The sequence below is a fragment of the Neolamprologus multifasciatus genome, chromosome 19 (genome assembly GCF_963576455.1).
Source record: "Neolamprologus multifasciatus chromosome 19, fNeoMul1.2, whole genome shotgun sequence".
NCBI classification, from domain to species: Eukaryota; Metazoa; Chordata; class Actinopteri; order Cichliformes; family Cichlidae; genus Neolamprologus; species Neolamprologus multifasciatus.
Window position 1 is genome coordinate 29,758,290 of NC_140457.1, and position 17,014 is coordinate 29,775,303.

The 17,014-nt window shown below is 41.6% G+C and overlaps 1 protein-coding gene and 1 long non-coding RNA gene across 3 annotated transcripts in view; both read left to right on the forward strand.

Moving 5' to 3' along the window:
• gabrr2a (gamma-aminobutyric acid type A receptor subunit rho2a) overlaps positions 1-17,014 on the forward strand; it is a 61,268-nt gene extending 44,254 nt beyond the window's left edge. For both annotated transcript variants that reach the window (XM_085142672.1, XM_085142673.1), the window contains 4 exons: positions 2,913-3,053; positions 5,346-5,498; positions 9,399-9,607; positions 13,248-17,014. In XM_085142672.1, coding sequence (XP_084998798.1) covers positions 2,913-3,053; positions 5,346-5,498; positions 9,399-9,607; positions 13,248-13,583 — 839 coding nt within the window. In that variant the 3' untranslated portion in view covers positions 13,584-17,014. The remainder of the gene's footprint in view (positions 1-2,912; positions 3,054-5,345; positions 5,499-9,398; positions 9,608-13,247) is intronic.
• On the forward strand, positions 9,614-12,555 carry LOC146496818 (uncharacterized). Its single transcript, XR_014871077.1, has 2 exons — positions 9,614-11,445; positions 11,498-12,555. It is a non-coding gene; the product is annotated as an uncharacterized LOC146496818 (long non-coding RNA).

Consider the following 17,014-nt stretch of genomic DNA (forward strand, 5'->3'; position numbering starts at 1 on the left):
AAGCCAAGCGCAAGGTATGCTTCGTCATATTTTCTGCTTTTTGGTTTGGAAGGAAGTGGGTCTGTATGCATATTTGGTGATGCTTCATCTTCTGCTTTTCGTTTGTGTGCGAGCCCCGTCAAAAACCTGTCCATTATGCTAGCTAGCAGAGTTCTTTTTTTTTTTTTTTGTGGTACTTCATACCGCGCCCCCCCTGCAATTGCTCTGCACCCCCCCTAGGGGGCGGGCCCCACACTTTGGGAACGTCTGTGTTATGCTAACATAGCTGTGTAGCTAGCCACCACGCACATCATTATATACCAGCTAGCCCAACTTCAGTAACCCTGCAAACGCTACTGCTGTTTAGTTTTCTGTCTTCATTTATGTTGGAAGTGATAGCAGAGCTGTACATTTTAATTTTTGCTGTGGTGGTTAAGCTGCCGGATTTTTGGCTTCACGACCCTCCTTCATAGTTTGTGTACGTCGAAACTCCGTTTGCTCAGTTTGCTCGTCGTGGTGTTTCAGCCACGACGAGCATGTCTTCATACTGGAGATCCTTTCTTAGATGTTTGCCACTGTAATGCTTACTGGACCCTGTTCAGGGAGTTTGCGGTGGTCTGCTCTTAGATCCGCTAGCCATTGAGCATTGCCATTGTAGGTTGCATCCCTCTCACTTATGCTGTTCCAGTATTACTCTGTCTCCAGCCTTGGTGGTGCTGTTCTCATATTCTTCCCCTGCCATTGAGAGTACACCTTGGATGGTTTGGTGGAGTACAGCTGGTTTGTTCTCCTGCCTCTATTTCTCTGGTATACCTCTTCAAGTAGTTGGCCAAGGCTGTGAGTCTTTGCTTGGCAGTTTCCAAGGCCTCAGGTATGGACTGCTTGCTGTACTTCTTCGGCACCTTCTTCATCACACCTTTCTGTAACACTGATAGTTGGCCAACTTCCCTCTGTGCTACCTTGATCTTGGCTTCTAATCTCCTTCTCAATGTAGGGTACTGTTCCTTCTGGCTTTTCATCTTATAGCCAAGCATCTCACTGATTAATGCTGCCGTTGTGTAGATCAGCTGATTAGTCTCGATGATGGTTGCAGTAGGGATTGTACATAGTGCTGCATTCACATCTTCTAGTAGATCTTCAGAGGGTACTTCACGCAATCTTGGTAACCGGCTTCGGACGGTCCAGCTTTCCAGCTTTACCATGATCCTATCTTTCAGGTCACTACTTCATACTTGGTGCCCAATCTTGGGTGGGGGTGATGATATCTCCCACCTGGCTCCCCCTTGCCATATCATTTGTGTTAAGTTACAACTTAACACAAAGTTGTATGTTGATGGTGAAACAACTACTAACACTAAGTTAGTAGTTGTTTCACCATCAGTCTGGATGCTGGTTAGGGTTAGGGACCTCTGTGGCCAACAATAAACACCCCTCTAGCTCCGCTGCCAGTCGGTGTTGTTTTCCGCCAATCACCACACAGCTGTCAATCCTGCATCATCGACCGAAGCTTTTGGCTGAGTCTGTTTGTGTCTGTTTCGTTGGCGAGTGAATGGGCATTAATGAAGAAGAGACTGGGAAGTGCTGCTCTGTGCAGGTTAGCATGTAGCCGGAAGCGCAGGCCACTCCTCTTACCATGCTTTTTTTTCTAGATGTCTCCTCCGTCTACTAGGCCCCAGATTGAGGATGGTGACAGGACCAGTAGTCCGCTGTATCACTGGTGGAATAAAAAACAGCTTTGGGGATGTAAAAAGGCAGTATCACAATTCGGCCCTTTCATACTTTATTAAGCCTCAGAGTGGCTTAGCAAACAGTAAAAATATAAATAAGAATGTACGCGCTCAATCTAAGATATAACATGCCACCAAATAAGATATAATAAGTGAAGACCCTTACACGTTAATCCGCTTCGTAATACAAATCCAAATAGTGGGAGGTTTTCCCACAAGCAGAGTGAAAACATGCTTTCATATTGAGAGCTCTTAAATAATGGCCAATCATTTTTTTAAATGTATTTATACATGTTTAGGCAGTGTCAGCATTTGGACAATGAAAACAGGAAAAATCCCACAAACTGCCATTTCTCATTATATAACTTCAGCAACAGCAAATTAATTATATTTAATACAAAAAAATGTTGTCAGAAATCCCCGAAAGTGCAATCAAACTAGGCCAAGTAAATGCCATCCAGAGCAACAAAGCCAGTGGATGTCTTGATTGTAGGATCCAAGGGTTCAAGTAACTGTGGCTTTGTGCATAAAAAACATAATTTCCCCTGTTATTTCTGCAATATTCTTCTTACTATCCAGAGATAGAGCTATCTGTGTACCTGGGCCCCTTAGTACCCAGGTACACTGCACCTTCAGCCTGTTCATTCCTTTATTTTTAAAGGCATCAAAAAGGCTGCCAGGAAAGCCAGCACACACTAGTGTCTCTATACATTACATCCTCTCATGTTTTAAATTTATCTGTGAACTATGTGAAGCTTCAAAATCTCAACAAAAGACAGTTAAGGAATTGCAATAGAAGACATTTGCATTGTGTAATAAATTTCTTGAGTACCACTTCAAATTGGCTCTTTTTTCAGTCGTACATTTTACATTTGCTGAAGAGACAGTGCTTGGCATAATATTTATAAATCCTGTGCAGCACTGCCTTAATAATACAATAAATACAATCCCTTACTAAGGTTGCTATAGCTCCGGCTATAGAGCAGATCATCTGCTAATCAAATGGTTGCTACTACTCATATGTGGTATGAGTAGTTTTTTCATGTTATGTACATACTAATATTTATTCTTCTGACAGTTTTAAGTTGCAGTTTCTTTACTTTTGATTTAGGTTGCTCCTCTGTTTTCTTTTTTTTCTTAATGTAAAGAAATGGTTAAAAGTTCTACTGGCCAAGTCTAAGCTTATTACTGCATGGTGTTTTACAGATGCTTACACAGATGAAGACTTGATGCTGTACTGGAAGAGCGGAGATGAGTCCCTCAGCATTGATGATCGTATCTCCTTATCACAGTTTCTTATTCAGAAGTTTCATACCACATCTCGCTTGGCCTTCTATAGCAGCACAGGTATAAACACTTAACAAAAAATCAGTTCTTTATGCTTTTTAAATTATGTTTTTGTGTATCTATACAGGCTTGCACTTACTGGGTACAGTCAACATATAACCTTTCCTTTAATTCCACCCTTAGGATAAATTCTGACCTTTTATATTGGCTGCTATGCTAGCATGGTTTTAAGGGGGAGGTTTTCAAAGAATCTGAAATCCTCAAATAGTCAAACTGAGCCCAAGTTAAACTTACTGAAAATGAAATAATTTATAACAGTAAATAATGAAAAGTAGAAACAACAACTTTAAGTTTACAGAGGTAGAAAGACATCATGGAATTAGCCGGTAATAACAAGTCAAATACAACTGTGAATCTGGTGGACCAACACGAAGTCTGGACCACTACATGGAGTACAAATTATTATCATATCTTCATGTTTTTATGTTTCTTTATTTCATGCTTATCTAAATAAGCATATGGTTAGCCCTGCTAAGCCAGGTCTCAGTAAGCACGAGTAAACAACTCTCTTTCACCTCATGTTGATGTTACATCCTGTCTGAGATGGTTCAGTTTATTTTCCAGTGAGTGGACGTTTGCTTTGTTTAGTATTGCAATTCTTCTTGATACTTCGGAAATTAATGACATGATGAAAAGCATAAACGAGTGTCTGAATAGCCTTGCAGGCCCGGTATCTTACCAGTGACACCTGTTATGGCAGATCCCCTCTAAATTGGTGCACTGGGTTAAATTTTGGGGCCTGGACAGTAGAGCTCAAAGTTCTGTTACTTTCAAAGGGCTGGAGTAACCTGTAAGACCTATTTATACCAAAAGGATTAATACTCAGATTTATACCTTTACTGTTTCACAAACGATTAAAAATGACTTTAATTACAGGATATCAGCAAAGCAAAAGCAGAATCAAATAATAAAAGCAATCACAAGTCATTGAAATCACTTCATTGCATTTTTTCTTTTCCATGTTAAACTTAATATACTTTTAATAATTACACAGCATGTGAACCTTCAGTCAGCTATGAAAACAATATCTTAATGTTTCATTTGTTTCAGGTAATTCTGCTTCAGGTAGATTTGTCATTAATACATTCTCATATGTACATCCACTTTAACACAACTCAAATATAGAGGAATATTCACTTTTTCTTAATAGAACTTATTTTTATTAAATTATACAATCAGACATTCTTTGGTGGCTCCTCCCCATCCTGCAACACACACACACACGTGCGCGCACACGCCTCCTGAGGCTGTTTCTACACAGCCTCTCAGACCTGTCTTGGAATCATTTCATAGGTTGTTGTTGTTGTTGTTGGCTTATTTGTTATATTTGTTCAACTTTAAAATACTTGCCAAGCCGAAGCTTGATCATGTACTGACACAGGATCACTGCTCAAACTACACTTCTCACTTAACTGTTGAGTTATATCTTTGATTAAGAATAAGGATGATTTACTAAACCACACAAAGAAACTCTGACTGGATGTTAAGCCTTTTCGTCCTGTCTCAGAGGTGATGAGAGGTAAGTCAGGGGGACTTCTGTCTCTATCCCACCTTTCTTGATACAACCCATCTACAACCTATCCCCACCATAAACTCTGAAGTTCTGCATTCTTTTTCAAGGCAGAAATGTTAGTGATAGTATTTCTGGATTATTAAAAAAAGTATAGAAATTGTTTAACTACAATAAAGTTCAACTCACCAAATATGGATTGAAGAATTTGAAATAGCTGGCAAGAGCCACCCAGAGGGTGATTTTAAAAGCATCACTTTATTATTTGAAAAATACCTCAGAAACACAGGAGACTCATCTTCATAAATGTCTTTTCTCTGAACTGCTGAACATTCTGAATTTTGCTGCACAAATAACGAGCATTCAAACATTACATATTACTGTCTGAAAGTCTTTACACTGGTTACCTATTAGTTAAGCACTGATTTCATTTCATGAGTTTTTAAGGCAGTGCGTGGGTTTTATCAGATGTTTCTTGCGGATGACCAGTGGTTTATAATCGAGGAAGGGCCTGTGGATCTTCCAGCTGTTTTCTCGAAGAAGAAAAATATTTGGTTAGGCTGCTTTTTGTTTCTATCTGTCACCAGGCAGGTTTTATGTTATTAAGTTAGAGGGCAAAAGTCACACATTTTGTTGCAGTACTTTAGAGGAAATAAGAAGCAGAAATCTTCACTTACATCTTGCACTTACACATTTGACACCTCATGCTAAATCTTGACATTTTAGGTAAGGAAAGCTCTGACTGTTTTACACTCTGAGAAGGTCTCTTGCTGTGTTTCCAGGCTGGTACAATCGTCTCTACATCAACTTCACATTGAGACGCCACATCTTCTTCTTCCTGCTGCAGACGTACTTTCCCGCCACACTCATGGTGATGCTTTCATGGGTGTCATTCTGGATTGACCGCCGGGCTGTGCCAGCCAGAGTCTCCCTGGGTAAAAAAAAAAGAAAAGAAACTCATATCAAATGTTCTTTGAAGAGGCTCAGCATGCCTGAGGAAAATCTGTCTCTGTGGAATGATGAAAGCTCGTTGTGACATAGCTCCACCAACTGGGAATACACACATACATGTGTGATCACACAAGCCTCCCACGCTATACCATGCTTACTTTTCTTTGGAATTATTTTCTGTATTGGGGCTGTTGCTGTACTTGTCACGCAGGCATCTGCTTTCCCCCTTACTTCTCTTATGGCTCAGCTTATTGCTCTTATTAAATTCAGTTGGTGGAGATGTTTTTACGTGACAGTTTGAAGGTCTATTTTTTTCTTCTTTCTGCTTTGTGCATTTAATAATTTACAGCAGCAATTTAAATTTGAAAGTTGCTCAGGCAGTCCTTGGGCAATCTATGCAGATGAAATTAACAGGTAGCTAATTCTGGTGTCTTTTCCTTTGAGAATTCTTTTAAGAGTTTCTGACAAGTATGTTTAAAAAAAGAGAGAAAGGTTGGTTCTCTACCTCCTATTAAATTGAAAAACAGCTCACTTACTGTCTCCAAAAGTTGATTCTGTTCCTCTGGACGTAGCGTTTTCAGTGGGAGAAACGTTTCGTCACTCATCCAGGTGACTTCTTCAGTCTCAGCTCACTGCAGGTTTCCCCAAATCTAACTGGGGAAACGTTTCCCCCGCTGAAAACGCTACGTCCAGATGAACAGATTCAACTTTTGGAGATTTACTTACCTGAATGATTGAGCATGCATCCAGACATTTTAACCCGCACTTACTGTCATTCAACGGATTTACCTACAGAATTTTATTTTAGCTCTTCAGCTAATATTGCCAACAATGACCAGTTTAACCTGAATTGGCTGCTTTGAATACATGCTGTGTGTCAAATAAACGCCTTTGGGATGCTAACACAACTTTTGCACAATACCAGACCTTTTACCTGCTTAAAGACTTTCTAAAGACTCAGTCAGTTGTTTGATAACATTTAAGCAATTTAACATTAAAAGCTAAATGTAACCAATTTTTCATCCCATAACTGTGAACTGAATAGGTTTTGGTACACAGCTGGAAAAGTACAAAAATGTACCAGTGTCTAAAATTATATGGGTCTAGCCAAAATTCTGCAGCCACTTAATTTTCCAGTGTACATGCTCCCCACCTCCTCACTTCATTAATGGAGTCATTCTACTGGACTCCCTACATTAATGAGCTTCTCAAACAAAACGATTTTTAATAAAATGGACTAGAGAATAACCTTTTTATTAACTTTACATGACATTTAAACTAAGCCTATTATGGATTTGATTCCCTTATAATAAATTAAATGTTAATAATGTTTCACTTAAATTAATCTTTAAAGACCTGTTTAACAAAGGACTTAAAAAGACAAAATATATACTCATTTTGAACAGGCTGTACATTTATCAGTTATCTATAATTGACGTCTTCATCTTCTAATATTCTCTTAATTTATAAAAAGTATTTCCAAATTCCCAGTCATGTCCTCTTGCTTCTTGTTAATCTTTAAGAAATGTCCCCATGCCACACAAACTGCTATATGCACCATTTCATTTGGTTCTGTGGCCAACAGCTTCCTGTACTGATATTATAACTTCAAACGAAAAACAAGATTGAAAAAATCCAGACACGACCCAGACAGAACTGTGCACGGTCAAGCTGCTTTAAGAAGCATTTTTCAATTCTGTAAATATGGAGCTGTTAAAGATTGATACCATCAGTCGGAATCAACATGGTAAGGTCTTTAAGCCACAGATGGTCATTTTGAGAGATGAACTAACACACTACTAGTTTTGGTCTTTTTAAAACCAGGAAAACATGAAACAATTGCAGCCTATCACTGAAGTGAAATGAGGCGAGCACTGTGTTGGATCTGAAGTTGCCGAACTCAATTCCTCACATTCCAAGCATGTAGCAGAAACTACTGTGACTGTGACTTCACAGTATGCTTGGCAGACCAAATGTAGATAACATTGGTTCATTTTAAACAAATGAAAAGCAATGATTCATAGTTTAATGCGATTATACAGAAAATTGCTCATACTTTGCATGTGATTACCTGTAACACATTGGTCCTTTAAAAACATCTGGACTCATCCTGCTGTAAAAATTGGAGGTATTAGAAAAATGAAATGACATTCAGGTTGGCTCTCTCTCTTGCAGTAGAGTATCTCTTCCTGTTACAACACACGCTGGTGTTTTTGTGTAGCTTATCTGCGTAGCTAATTTAATTAAAAACTCGCTAGCAGCATGGCCACTTCACTCGTCTCTCCTGCACTTTCTTGCTCACTGCATCAGATGTATAGTTAGTCCTTGACATCCTTTAGTAATAATGTGTGTTTGCACATTAATCCACACCAGTTGATTAATCAACCAAAGACCTAGACAGAATTTTAATTCATTCAAAAGCCTGACACTTAGCCTTGTCCACCCCAGCTGGAAAAATCAAAAACCAGTCTTATTTGTTGTTACCCATCATCCACCTAGGCTGAGGTTCTGTCCGAATTCTCAGACTTTGTCTCTGATTTATGGGGTCATATAATTGTTGGGGATTCTCTGTTTTCTTTTTATTATTATTATAGGGTCTTTACTAGGGTTGCACCGATACCAATACTGGTATCGGGTATCGGGGCCGATGCTGTAAAATGTGTGTGTACTCATACTCGTAAAAGTTAACCGATACCATGAACCGATACCAACTTATTTCATTAGTCAGAGGGTGGCTTGTCATTTCTGTTGTAGTTTTTTAGATTGGTCACTAGGGGGACATACCGCGCTAAACAGGCACAGGGTTAGGCGAGTGAGACTGGCGGCTCCAGATAAAAAAGAGAAACTGGAGGCTGCTGTAGCTAGGCTAAACAAAATGTCAGCAGTGTGGAACAGCCAACTTTAACTCAGGTTTTGGAAAAGCGAAGACAAATGTCAAGAGAAAATCCACGGGCAGTTAAAATAACAGAGGCTCTGACTCATTTTATCGCTTTGGATGACCAGCCAATGCCGGTCATGGAAAACATAGGATTGCACCGTCTTCTCAGCATACTCGAGCTGCGATATGAAATATAATAAATAAACAGAAGTGTTTATTTATTATTCTGAAAGCTCGAGACAGTGCCCATAGTTCAGTGATATTTTGTTAAATTACAATGTGGAGACTCCGCAATAATTTAGCAGAAGTGTTTATTTTTCACTTGAAATTTTTTTGTGGTCATTTTTATTAAGATTTTATTTTTTATCGGCAGAGAATAAAATAAAACCTGTCTTCCAATTCATTGCATTTGTGTGTGTGTGTGTGTGTGGTAGAAGTATCGGTTTTTATACTCTGTATCGGCAAGTACTCAGACCCAAGTATCGGTATCGTATCGGTTTGAAAAAATTGGTATCGTTGCATCCCTAGTCTTTACCTTACAATATAAAGTGCTGTGAGGGAAGTGTTATTGTGATTTGGCACTATATAAATTAAATTAAATTGAATTCAGTTTTTAATAGTTTTGCAATTACAAGTGGTTGTGAGAGATCCAACAAATTTCTAAAACTCACACTTGTAAATTTACGATGATGTTAAAACACCTACTATCATTGTAGGTAATACACTATACAAGGCCACAACGCACTGATGTATTTTTATTATTTTCTTCTTATTATCTTCAGCATATAATCAAATATCCAGCCTTGTCGTGTCACATGCATTGCGTGGCAATGGTATTGAATCAGGGTAATGCTTTTACGCCTGCACTTTTAGCTATACATAAGATTAGCTCCCTGACTGAAGATAAAAAAGAATCATGCTGTAGTGTTTACAATGTAATATGAAAAAGATGCATGCTAAGATTCAAACATGTTTACTTTAGTGAAACTTTGTATCCTGTGTCCAGGCATCACCACGGTGTTGACCATGTCCACCATCATTACTGGAGTGAATGCCTCCATGCCCAGGGTCTCCTACATCAAAGCTGTGGACATTTACCTCTGGGTCAGCTTTGTTTTTGTCTTCTTGTCTGTGTTGGAATACGCTGCTGTCAACTACCTGTCCACTGTCCAGGACCGTCGAGAGCGCAAAATGAGAGAGAGAGTGCGGTCTCAGGTTTGTTTCACTGCACTGATAAATCAAAAGAGAAAGTAATGTAACTAAAAAGAGGTTAATTCATTCTACTCACAAGGCACACCTCAACTCCTTCAGCTGTATCAAATGGCAAAACCTCCAGACTCTCTTCCTGAGTCACTTCACTTACAACAATATCTGTCAGGGCTTCTGTTTTACAAGCAACACCTCAAGAGTGCCAAAGAAATAAAGACAGAAATAAAGAACAGAGAAACAGTGAGTGTTTGTGGCCAGCGGTTTGTGAGAGTTAGTGAAATTTGTGAGATCTCATCCCTGAATGATGTTTAATAGTTGAATTATACATTTGGGGAAACCAAAGAACCCTGGCTAGGTGGATGGCACAACACAGAAGAGCTATCTTGTCAGGCCAGGACTCCCCAGTCTATTTACACCTACAGGCCAGTGTCCAGTCTTCCAGGGATGAGGATGTACACATCTTGGACAGGGAGGAACACTGGTTGGAACAGAGTCAGGGAGGTCTTTAATGTTAGAAAGGGAATGAGCTTCTCTAAGCCGAGGAGGAGTCACCATCCTACAATGCTGTGATTGCAGCAGTATCTCCCCCCCACCACACTCCCTGCCATTGCATTCGTGGTTCTCTGTGTCTGGCGCTGGGTTCTCGGGTGAGTACTGGCTCACTCCCAGCAGCTGCTTGGTGGGGCCTGGTCCCCCTGGCTCAGTTGGGCACCTTCCGGGGTGTGGAGGGCCCTTGGATCTCAGGTCTCTGGGCGCGGGGCTTGGTCTGCTCTGGCGTAGCCGTCTGCCGCTGGAGCCTGCAGGCTCCTGTATGCTGCTCAGTAACATTCAATATTTATTATTTACTGTTACTGGTGTGTTGGTTGGTTGTTGCTGTGATTCCCCTACTGTGTTATTTGCTTTTTGCTTTTTTCTTCAGCAGGTGATGGAGCAGATTTTTAGTGTCTTTTCTCTCTCTATCACTCTTCTCCTTTATTTTTCTTTCTATCTCCTTCTGTTAACTCAGGAGACAGACACATCTCTACTTTTAAGATTAGGCCAAAGTGCCTTGAGGTAACTGTTGTTATGAATTGGCGCTATATTAATAAAACTGAATTGAACACCTTGTTCGAACATAAGAGTGTCCATAAGTGCACGTGGCACCAGGACGCTCTAGGCCGCAGGTTGATGATCAATATAGTAATCGTATCACCAGACCTGCAACCATATGTTCTGGACACTCGGGTAAAGAGAGGGGCTGAGCTGTCAACTGATCACCACCTGGTGGTGAGTTGGATCAGGTGGCGGGGGAGGACGCTGGACAGACCCGGTGCACCTAAACGCGTGGTGAGGGTGTGTTGGGAACACCTAGCAGAGGCCCCAGTCCGTGAGATCTTCAACGCACACCTCCGGCAGAGCTTCAACAGCATTCCGAGGGAGACTGGGGATATTGAGTCCAAATGGACCATGTTCAGCATCTCAATTGAAGCTGCTGCATTGAGCTGCGGCCGCAAAGTGGTTGGTGCCTGTCGTGGTGGTAATCCCCGAACCAAATGGTGGACACCAGAGGTGAAGGGAGCCACCAGGCTGAAGAAGGAGTCCTATCGGGCTTGGTTAGCCTGTGGGATTTCGGAGGCAGCTGACAGGTATCGACAGGACAAGCGGAATGCGGCTCGGGCAGTGGCTGAAGCAAAAACTTGGGTGTGGGAGGAGTTCGGAGAGGCCATGTAAAAAGACTTTGGGACTGCCTCAAAGAGATTCTGGCAAACCGTCAGGCGTCTCAGGAGGGGAAAGCGGTGCTCTACCTGCACTGTGTATAGTGCGGGTGGAGCGCTGCTGACGTCGACTGAGAAAATTGTCAGGTGGTGGAAGGAATACTTCGAGGACCTCTTTAATCCCTCTGACATGTCTTCCGAGGAGGAAGCAGAGTCTGGGGATGAGGGGGATGACCCGCCAATTTCCAGGGGCGAGGTCACTGAGGCAGTTAAACAACTCCTTGGTGGCAGAGCCCCTGGTGTGGATAAGGTCCACCCCGAGTTCCTGAAGACTCTGGACGTTGTAGGGCTGTCCTGGTTGACATGTCTCTACAATGTTGCGTGGAGATCAGGGGCAGTACCCGTGGACTGGCAGATGGGGTTGGTGGTCCCCATCTTTAAGATGGGGGACCGGAGGGTGTGTTCCAACTACAGGGGGATCACACTCCTCAGCCTCCCTGGGAAAGTCTATGCCAGGGTGCTGGAAAGGAGAGTTCGTCCGCTAGTCGAACCTCGGATACAGGAGGAACAATGCAGTTTTCGTCCTGGTCGCAGAACACTGGACCAGCTCTTTATCCTCTCAAGGATACTTGAGGGCGCATGGGAGTTTGCCCAACCAGTCTACATGTGTTTTGTGGACTTGAAGAAGGCATTCAACCGCGTCCCTCGGGGTGTCCTGTGGGAGATGCTACGGGAGTATGGGGTGTCTGGCCCATTGCTACGGGCCATTCGATCTCTATACAACCGTTGCAAAAGCTTGGTTCGCATTGCCGGCAATGAGTCGGACTCATTCCCAGTGGGTGATGGATTCCACCAGGGCTGCCCTTTGTCACCTTAATGTCTGTTCATAATTTTTATGGACAGGATTCCTAGGCACAGCCAAGTGGCGGAGGGCTTTCACTTGGGTGGCCTCAGAATCTCATCTCTGCTTTTTGCAGATGATGTGGTTCTGTTGGCTTCATCGGGTGATGGCCTCCAGCTTGCACTGGAACGGTTCACAGTCGAGTGTGAAGCAGCCCCGTGGCTCTCAGATGGAAAAGGGTGGAGTGCCCACTCCGGGTCGGGGATGAGTTCCTGCCCCAAGTGGAGGAGTTCAAGTATCTCGGGGTCTTGTTCGCGAGTGATGGGAGAAGGGGGCCGGAGATCGACAGATGGATTGGTGCTGCGGCTGCAGTGATGCGGACGCTGCACTGGTCCGTCGTGGTGAAGAGAGAGCTGAGTGTAAAAGCGAAGGTCTCAATTTACCGGTCAATCTATGTCCCTACCCTCACCTATGGCCACAAGCTGTGGGTAATGACCGAAAGAACAAGATCGCAGACACAAGCGGCGGAAATGAGCTTCCTCCGAAGGGTGGCTGGCTTCTCCCTTAGAGATAGGGTGAGAAGTTCAGCCAACCGGGAGGGGCTCAGAGTAGAGCCGCTGCTCTTCCACATTGAAAGGAGCCAGCTGAGGTGGTTCGGGCCTCTGACAAGGATGCCTCCTGCAGACCCAGGACACGCTGGAGAGATTATATCTCTCAGCTGGCCTGGGAACGCCTTGGTGTTCCCCCGGATAAGTTAGAGGAGGTGGCTGGGGAGAGGCAGGTCTGGGCTTATCTGCTTAGGCTGCTGCCCCCGCAACTCGGCCCCGGATAAAGTGGAAGAAGATGGATGGATGGATGGATGGATGAATTCAAACAAATGGCACTGTGCTGTACTGAGAGCTTTTAAAGCAGAAGTTTGAACAACACAATCCTTTCTGATAACAGTAGCTGAAATGAATCAGATTGGCACATTTACAAGACAGCTATCATTCATGCAGTGATCTTCAAAAAATCTGTGTTCCAGCTGCTCTGTCCTGGAGCAAAGATGAAATGTTGATATGTGGTGATGTTGCGTGCAATAATGACTTCAGTTGTATTTCTTCCCTACCAGTCACTGCCCTGTACCTGTGGTATTTCCCAAACACGAACCATGACCATGTTGGATGGCACCTACAGTGAAGCTGACACCAATAGTTTGGCTGGCTACACTGAAGAGCCCATAGTACCTGAGGAAGTACAGGCAGACATGCACGAGGTTTCTGATAAACCTGATCATATGGTGGTACACCTGTCAGTGAGTAGTGAGTCCACAACAACGAAGAAGAAGAAGAGCCTTCGTGCCCTCAACATCATCCAGAACACGCATGCCATTGACAAATACTCCCGAATGATTTTCCCTGGTTCATACATCTTCTTTAATCTTATCTACTGGTCAGTATACTGCTAAACAACACTGTCAGTGAAGACTGAGGCCAGTGGGGACATTAGCATACACAGACAGTATGAATGCTACATCAGTGAGACAAGGGACTAATTCTGAGTGCTGTTGTGCTGCTAAATCATTATAATGAAGGACATGAGCAAAACATGTCTTAAATGTTTCCAATGTGACTATGGGATGTCATTCAGTTAAAAAAACAAAAGATATCAATTCTGTTCCAAACCACTGATGCTAATTCTTGTCGTCTCTTTTAGCTTTGTCAGTTGTCAGCTGCTATTGAAAAGGTCTTTGTACAAATTACTGCTGTTCCTGATATGATGAAGAAACCGTATATTTTGTATTTTAATTGTATAGATAAAGATACAGTGTATAGTGTCTGTATTTATGCCGTGAGGTATTGATTGTTTATTTATATTTATTGTTTTGATTTTTAACAATCATAAAATGAAAGTCACAATGAGGTGCATTGTTAATCATTTTCATATATATATGATAGATAAATAATGAACTCTGATCATATTTGTAAGACAGTTATTTCAGCTAAAATTATATTCTGACCTAAGATTGAGGAACACACATTAAGAGCTCTCCGAGGTTGTACTCTGTTAGTCATCTTAAATCATCTTAAAAGCGAATAAGTGCTTTTGCTTTAACATGGATACCTGCTTCTATTTTGCTGCTGTCAGTTTCAGCATTCCCATTATACGCTGTATAGAGTTCTAGAAACAAATATGGGAACAGCTCAAATGTTTTTGTGAAGAATGGCTTCTAAAAATATGAAAGAAATTGATTAAATACAAAGTGAAGCTGATGAATGTCAATATAGTAACATTAGTGGAAAATAATACATAATCATAAACTTTTCCCTGTAAAAGAAATCAGGAAACTCAGGATCCATGCTGTGGAGAACAATACTATGTATACCAAAGTTTCTTGTAATGTAACCATAACTGCAGAGATATTTCACTTACCTCGGACACTTGAACTAAAATTCAACGTACTAGTAACACATGACAAAGATCAAAGGTCTGTTAGTCAGTATTAGAAGTTGGGCTGATCATATAATGGCTAACTCAACAGTAACTCAGCCGTCAGCATCTTGCTGGTGATTTATCAACACAATCACATAAAAAAACAATCAATTCTCAAAAGACAGAGAAATATGTGGATACGCATAGCAATGGGTTTGTATCAATAATGTGAATAATTATTAGTCTGTGCATGGTTCAGAGCAAAGATTTGGTCTGCTGCTATTTTTCACACTTCTTTAGTCTGAAAGCCTCAGTCTGGCAGGACTTATTTACAATTTTTTACACTCTTTTAAATAAAATTAAAATGCAAAAAATATTTGGATGGAAACAGGCAAGTTACAGAATTTTTCCTGTGCACAGGCTGTGGTGGGAAGTTTAAAAGTGGTTAAAAATTCAGCTAGTTCTAATTATTTTAAATGTTCAAACTCCTGCCTCCATAAGTAAGGTTTAGAAGTAGTGCTGTCAGTGTTAATCAGTGTTGGGGAGTAACGGAATACATGTATCGCCGTTACGTATTTAAAATACAAAATATGAGTAACTGTATTCCGTTACAGTTACCGTTTAAAAAGGTGGTATTTAGAATACAGTTACTTTGTTGAAATAAATGGATTACACGGCGGTACTTCCCTGTTTCATATTGTGGCGGGTCAGGACTGTTTGGGTTTTGTTTGACAGCTACGTTCTGTTGTTCCAGGCGGCAGCGTTACGGTTGCCATGGTTACAGGGTGACGCTCTCTCTCTCTGCGTGTTTCCTGGGTGAGAGAGGCCTTTTTGTTGTTGTTGTGCTAAGCTAACAGGCAGAATGCTACAGGTATAGCTCTAAAGAATGTAGCATCATGGGCAGTGTAGTCCGTGCTGCAGGGAGAATGGACTGCCATACCCGTTATGTGTCTGTGAGCGAAGGAGGGAGAAAAAGGAAAAGTACGAGCTGTCATCGAGCAGAAACGGGAGCTGGAAGCATGTAAATATAATAATAACCACTGCAGCCAAGAAGAGAGCCTGAGAGCCCAGTTGTAAGTAAGCTATTAAGACTTGACTGTACACCGTGTTCGTGTTTTCCTCCAAAAACAATAAGTCCCGTTGAAGCAGCCTTTCAACGTCTCTCTCTGTCTCTCGCAAGCAAAGTTGACCCAGACAACAAAGTAAAGCTAGTTTTCGGCTACGAGCCCGACATGAACCCACCGTATTAGCCAGAGGTCACTTTACTACGGTTCGGAGCCGCGGACCTTCAGTAACAGTAATAAATCACAGCAATAGTACATTCATGTAGTTGTAAACAGCATGATAATATATTAAGTAATCCAAAGTATTCAGAATACGTTACTCTCATTGAGTAACGTAACGGAATACGTTACAGAATACATTTTGGGGCATGTAATCTGTAATCTGTAATGGAATACATTTTAAAAGTAACCTTCCCAACACTGGTGTTAATAAATGTTAATAACGAGATTAACGCTGACAGCACTATTTAGAAGACATGACTGCCTCATAAGAGCACATTAGCTGAATTGAAGCTCAAGTTTCAGCAACAAGGTAACTGAGCTAATAACATATGCTCTGGTAAAAAAAAAAATTCACATTTTCCTTAAAATGCCAGCAGCATGGCCTCGTACTAGAAGCATCTGGCCACCAACTGAAAAACATTTGATGTGTCTTGAGATGAAAAACATGAGAAAAAAGACCCAGAACTGTTGAGCAGCTAGAATAATCTATCAGGCTACAATGGGGCAACAATATTTCTCTCCCAAAAGAGCAAGATCTCCTCAGTTCCCAGACTTTTATAGACCAAAACACGAGCGTAGTGCACCTCAGGAGGTAGTGCAGGTCATCTGCTAATGGTGGTTCAATCCCTGGCTGCTCAGTTGACATGCAAAGTATCATTGAGCCAGAAACCCTAAACTACTTTCTGATGCAATTATTGGAGTGTGACAGTTAGAAAGCACTTAGGTGTAGAAAAAAGGTGCTGGTGTGAATGAGACAAGTTGTACAAAGCACCTTGAGAGCTCCAGGAGAATCTTTGGGTTCCCCAACACACACCACTGGACGCAAGTCTCTTGTTATGCTTGTCCAAATGTTATACTAGACCAAACCCAGTTTGCTCAGTTTTATTAACTGTCAGAGCTACACTGCCAATCACAGTCAGCACCAACCACACCTCAGTGCCAGCTTACCAAGTGTGCACATAAATAGAAGAACATAGCAAAATAGAAAAGGCCTCCTCTGGTACTGCCCCTGAACCCTCGTTCCACAAAGACCAGTCGTACTAAACATGGTCCCAACTTTTATCAAATTGAAAATTAGCTATTTTTTTCTTCTTAAAATTGTACATTTTCTAAGTTTCAACATTTGATGTATTTTCTATGTTCTGTTGCGATTAAAAGATGGGTTTGTAACATTTTCAAA